Source organism: Tupaia chinensis, unplaced genomic scaffold (genome assembly GCF_000334495.1).
Source record: "Tupaia chinensis unplaced genomic scaffold, TupChi_1.0 Scaffold000429_1, whole genome shotgun sequence".
In the NCBI taxonomy this organism is placed as follows: Eukaryota; Metazoa; Chordata; class Mammalia; order Scandentia; family Tupaiidae; genus Tupaia; species Tupaia belangeri.
In genome coordinates, this window is record NW_006159934.1 from 942,585 (window position 1) to 948,151 (window position 5,567).

The window sequence follows — 5,567 nt, forward strand, 5'->3', positions numbered from 1 at the left end:
GCGGGAAGACTCAGTGGCAGCTCAGAGGACAGATGACAGAGCATGAGTCTGAGGAGAGGGACAAGGCCAGGAGGAGGCCTGGACCCCTTCCCTTGGGGCTGACTCAGCTCCCTGGGCAGGACACCTTCACAGGGACGCAGTCCCTGCCTGCTGCACTACCCGCTGCCTGTCTCTCTGCAGGGGCTGCCGCTGGGCTTGGTGCAGTCATTCCTGGCTTTGGAGTTGGTGCTGGAGTTCCTGGCTTTGGAGTTGGTGCTGGTGTTCCTGGCTTTGGGGCAGGGGCAGGGGCAGGTGAAGAACTTTCTAGGGGCTGGGTAGATACTGGCCTCTGATTTCAGAGAAAGAGGACTCCTCTCCCCACAGCATACCCCCAGTGAACCCCACTCCACTTGGGGTGCATAGTAAATTCCCCACTACGTTCTCCTGGGCACTCCAAGACAACCGGGGTAACAGATGAGGGACGGAGAGCAAACCAAGAAAGGGGACCTAGGGCTGCCAGATTTTAGAGTATCTACTTTATCAGAGGAGGGCAACAGGGCTCCAGACTGAGAAAAAGCCCACCCACCACCCAGGGAAGAGTCAGTGGGCATGGGTCAGCCCAGCTCCCCGTCAGCAATTCTCTGTGGCAATTCTCTGCAGGTCTTCCCTGTGTGGTTACTGATCCCCATCCTGGGCCCAACCTCTGCAGACCACGCTGAGCCTGGAGGGAGCAGGAGGGGGCAATTTGGAAGAAGCAGCACAGTCTAGGCCTCAGGAACCCCCAGGTTGTCAGTAGTATGATTAGATTCTAGAACTCTTATGTAGCAGGGTGAACTCCTGGCTCGAGAACCGTGACTTCAGGGTTTGAGGAAGGAATAGAGGCAGGGACTTCAGGGAAGGCTTCCTAGAGGAGGCAGCAGAATACCCAGACACAGAGCTTAGCTGCTGACCCCCCTCCCACTTTCCCTTCTTCCCAGTGCCTGGATCCCTGGCCGCAGCTAAAGCAGCCAAATATGGTGAGTGCACCCACATACAGGACTTGTCTCCCTGCCACCCCCTACAGCACAGGGATGAGGTGGTCAGGAGAGAAGTTTCTAGAACACATTAACAATTATTTCCAGACCTGACTCTAGCCTACCAAATGTCCACAGTGTCCCCAACCCCTGTGATAACCAAAAACACCCCTTATACTCCCAAACTCCCCTTGGAGAATCCCACTGCATGACAACCACGGTCCGTAAGGCCCCTCTGGCCCTGACAGTTTCACAGCTGGGGCCAGCAAAGGGCCAGGCCTGCTGTTGGTATGACACGGCCAGGCAGCTTGTGTCTCCTCGCCAACACTCTGGCCAGAGCCAAGGAGTGGATATTCCTTGTCTGGGCCCCCCAGCCTCCCAGCCTGTCTTCCTGCCAGCATGACTGCACCCGCCACGAGCCAGCCTCGAGGACGTGGCAGACCTGCCTGCCTCTCCACTTGGCACTCCGCAGCCTCGCCTGGCCAGACCCTTGCTGTCTGTGGCCCCTGCATTCCTGGCCTCCTGGGAGCCAGGCCGGGAGGGGAGGTGCCTCCGCCAAGGATCCACCAACCCAGCCAGTCCACTAGGGCCAGTTTCCACCTCGGAAAATCCCGGCTCACTCAGCTGCCACCCCCAGTGGGCTGGTTACCCATGCCTCCTCTCCTGCTCATTGCTGGCTGCTCAGCCGGCCTGAGCCAACAGACACTGCCAGGGAAGACACGTGGTGTCGTGTAGCAGAGCGGCTGTGGGCACAGGCTCCTGAGCACCCCTGCCCAAGGAACCTGGAGCACATCGCTTCAGCCCTGCTCTGCCTCAACTCTCTCATCTGCAAAATGGGGGACCTAGCACCTGCCTTCCCTGCTGCAATGCAAAACGAACAGGCTGAAAGCGGGACATGCTCAGACTGTGCACGCTCCATTAAGGGTCTGATGTAAATGCCATCGCTACTATAAGGGGCCTTCACGAGATGTGTGCAAAAGTGGAATTGAAGTACAAGTATGTGAGCCAGCCTGTGGTGTGGTGGTTAAGGCATCTGGGTCCCACACGGCTGACCACATGGTTCAAGTCCCAGACCTGGCAGCTTGAAAAATACTCCAGGCATGTGTGTGTGTGCATGCCCAAAATCCCAAAAGAAGAAATAGAGAAGAGGGGATTGTGACATGACCACCCCCATGGGGCAGAGGGGTATTTCCTCACTTTCCCTTTCTCTCTGTCTTTCTCCACAAGTGCACGCATCCTTTGGAAAAATTTTAAAAGCAGAAGAAAAGAGAGAAATAGGTGAATGATCTGTCCTCTCTCCCCAGGTGCAGGAGGCGCTGGGGCTCTCGGTGGAGTTGGTGTCCCAGGCCTGACAGGTGGGTTGAATCCCAGAACAGGCTGGGTAGAGTGGGGAGACTGATCTGCAGAGTCCCTCCCTGAGCTCCCTCTTGTCCCCAGGAGCTGGACCTGCTGCCTCAGCTGCTGCCGCCAAAGCTGCTGCCAAAGCTGCTCAGTATGGTGAGCTCTGGTTGGCGCCAGGCCCCCAGTGGTGGGGCCTAACCAGCAGAGCCAGGTTCCCTGGCCTGCCCTATCTCCCTGACCTACTGGGTCCTCTCAGGCCCACCTGGGTCCTTGGATGACACCTTCCCCCTCCACAGAGGTCTCATTCTTCTGACCAGCAGGGTCTATGCCCATCTCTGTCCGCAGGTGCTGTCCCAGGCGTCGTCCCAGGTGCTGTTCCAGGTGCTGTTCCAGGTGTCGTCCCGGGTGTCGTCCCAGGTGCTGTTCCAGGTGCTGTTCCAGGTGTCGTCCCAGGTGCTGTCCCAGGTGCTGTCCCAGGAGTGGTCCCAGGTACTGTCCCAGGCACTGTCCCAGGTGCTGGGGGCTTTGGTGGTGAGGGCTGTTGTGCCACCAGTAAGCGTGGGGGCTGTGAGAGAGAGAGGAAAAGAGAGCCAGACAGACAGAGACAAAGAGATAGACTCAGAGAAACAGACTTTCTATCCCACCCCTCTGCACCTTGGCGCAGTCTGTCCCCTCTGCCCCTAACCTGCCCACCCCTGCCACTGCATCTGCTCCCCAGGGTTGTCCGGGTCTGGCTGCTGGCTCCTCTGGCTTCCTGCAACATTTCAAGGGGGACTTGAATAAGTGGGGGCTAGGACTGCCCTGCCACTGGGCCCTAACCCTCTCCCTCTCGTCTCTCTCAGCCCCCCTGACCCCACAAGTGGGGTTTATTAGGATAATGCACATTTTCTGGAGAAGGAAATCAAAGCGTGGGGAGGAACTACCTTCCCAAAGTGTCTGACATCATGGTGGGCCTTCCATTGCCTTCCCCTCTTTCTGGGGTAGTCACGTGTGTCCCCACCTAAGCTGGCCTGAGAAGCGCTTCCTGAATGCTCCACAAGACCGACACAGGGCAGGAGCTTAATAAGGACTTCGGGAAGATGGCTAGAGGAAGGAGGGCGGAAGGGTGAAGGGGCAAGGGGATGAGTCCATGGGCAAATGGGTCTCTGGGGAGCGGGTCAGAAAAGAGACCCCGAAGCTGGGAGGTGAATGGCCTCCCTGAGCCTTCCTGTGCTCTGTCTCCTCAGGTGTGTCCCCCGCCGCAGCTGCTAAGGCGGCCAAATATGGTGAGTTGCCCCGACGCCTTGCACGCGCATCTCCATCACCGCCTCAGCTCAGGCCTCAGTTCTGCTCACGGGACCCCCGAAGGCTTTGTCCAAGATAGCCCTGACCCCAGAACCCAGAGAAGATGCGGGAGCCCCTCCCCCCTCCCCCTGTCCTGACCCCCATCTGCCCTCCTCTCAGGTGCTGCTGGCCTGGGAGGTGTCCTAGGAGCCACCAGGCTGTTCCCAGGAGGTAGGGGCCTGCTCTGCTCTACGAGTCTCCATGCTGCCGGGTCTGGAAGCCTGTCTGGCTAGCAGTGGGGGCTCCTGGAGCCTACACATGAGGACCTGAGACAGTGGGCAGAGAGGGGCAGGAACTATCCTGGGCAAAGGGGCAGGCCTCAGGGTCAGGGACTGTGCTTGGCCATGCCCAGAGCTGAGACCATGGGGCACCACAGAGGATGCTGGGTAGGGGCAAGCTCCGTTGAGAAAGCTACTTGCATGACAAGGAGGAATGGGGAGGAGGTGGTCCCAGACGTAGGGGCTGGGGGAATCCAGTGCTGTTATGAGAGGTGAGGAGATCAGGCAGGGCCCAGCCCTCCTCTCCCCCAACCCCAACTCTCGCCTGCAGGAGTCGCAGCAAGACCTGGCTTCGGGTTGTCTCCCATCTTCCCAGGTACGCCCAGGCTCCTGGCCCCCTGGGCCCTGTCCTGGAGCTCTGACCAGGTCCTTGCTCCTCCCTGGCTTCATCTCCTGCTCACAAGGGCTGACTCACTATCCAGGGTGGGCCCCATGATCTTGAAGCACACAGGCCAGACTGAGCTGACGCAAGAGCCCCTCCTTCTCGACTCCCTCCCTTACAAGGACAGGAATCATCAGCTTTTCTAAAGGACCCCTGGAGGACCGATAGCTTTCCTGTCATGTTCCAGATGAGGCATACTGAGGCTCAGAGTGACAGGGACCACTCCAGGGTCACCCAGTGAGATGCAGCAGATACCAGGGCTCCTGGCACCCAAGCCCAGAAATTGACCTTTTTCACCCATAATCCACCTGACCTGAGGTTCAGCTCATGCTGTCTGGGAGGGCTTACTGGGCTCCCCCGAGTAGCCATACTCACAGCCCCTCTCCCTGCCTTGTAGGTGGTGGTGCCGGAGGCCTGGGAGTCGGTGGTGAGTCTGCAATGAGAGAACACCCAGTGCTTGGAGGGGCCCATTTCAACCAGGATGCAGGCCCTGGGCTCCTTTCGTGGGTGGGAAGAATCCTGTTGAAAGAATTGCTAGAGTGGCCGTGGCCCTGGGCTGTCCTCTTGTCAGGGGGAGTGGACTTGAGGGAGTTCCCAGGGAAACCTCAGGAGTAAAGTTCAGCCCTAGGACGCAGGGACAGGAGCAAAGATCCCTATTCCAGAGGCTTCCAGCCCTGCCTTTAACTAGGCACCAGGGACGAGACAGAGTCCTAGGTCATGCAGGGCTGAGGGTCTGGCTGGAGAGACTGACAAGGTCCCACGGTAGAGGAGTCAACAGTGTAAGGGGGGCGCCAGGACTGCTCCAGCAGGGTGGGGTGGTCAGGTGGGCAAGGCAGAGGCTGGGAAGCTGCTGTGATCTGACTGCAGTAGAGTGGGGTGCTCGCTAAGCTGCCCGACCTTCCTGGGCAGGAACATGGGTGGACCAGGAGTCCGGCTGAGGGCTGTGCACAGACTGGGGGCAGGGAGGCTTTGGAATCTGCTTACACAGGACTTAGGTTGGGTACAGGTGGGGGTGCTGGGAAAGGCAGGAAAGCCAGGCCCCTTCCCCAACCTTGCCCTCCCCACCACAGGAAAACCTCCCAAGCCCTATGGAGGGGCCCTGGGAGCCCTGGGAGCCCTGGGATACCAAGGTGAGTACAGGTTCAGCCCCTGGGAGAGGCAGGGGAGGGAGGAGCAGACAGAGGCAGAGGGATAGGGCCCGCCACCTGCCAGCAGGGGGCCGGGCGGGGGGGCAGGGGCAGGGGCAGGGGC

At 59.4% G+C, this 5,567-nt stretch overlaps 1 protein-coding gene across 1 annotated transcript in view; it reads left to right on the forward strand.

The window, feature by feature from the left end:
* The window catches only part of LOC102482274 (elastin-like), a 9,768-nt gene that overhangs the window by 1,745 nt on the left and 2,456 nt on the right, over positions 1 to 5,567 (forward strand). Inside the window, exons 4-13 of the mRNA XM_027774412.1 lie at positions 181 to 291; positions 957 to 995; positions 2,297 to 2,347; positions 2,430 to 2,489; positions 2,679 to 2,822; positions 3,560 to 3,598; positions 3,777 to 3,827; positions 4,206 to 4,250; positions 4,714 to 4,743; positions 5,387 to 5,446. Of these exons, the coding sequence (XP_027630213.1) occupies positions 181 to 291; positions 957 to 995; positions 2,297 to 2,347; positions 2,430 to 2,489; positions 2,679 to 2,822; positions 3,560 to 3,598; positions 3,777 to 3,827; positions 4,206 to 4,250; positions 4,714 to 4,743; positions 5,387 to 5,446 (630 nt within the window). The remainder of the gene's footprint in view (positions 1 to 180; positions 292 to 956; positions 996 to 2,296; positions 2,348 to 2,429; positions 2,490 to 2,678; positions 2,823 to 3,559; positions 3,599 to 3,776; positions 3,828 to 4,205; positions 4,251 to 4,713; positions 4,744 to 5,386; positions 5,447 to 5,567) is intronic.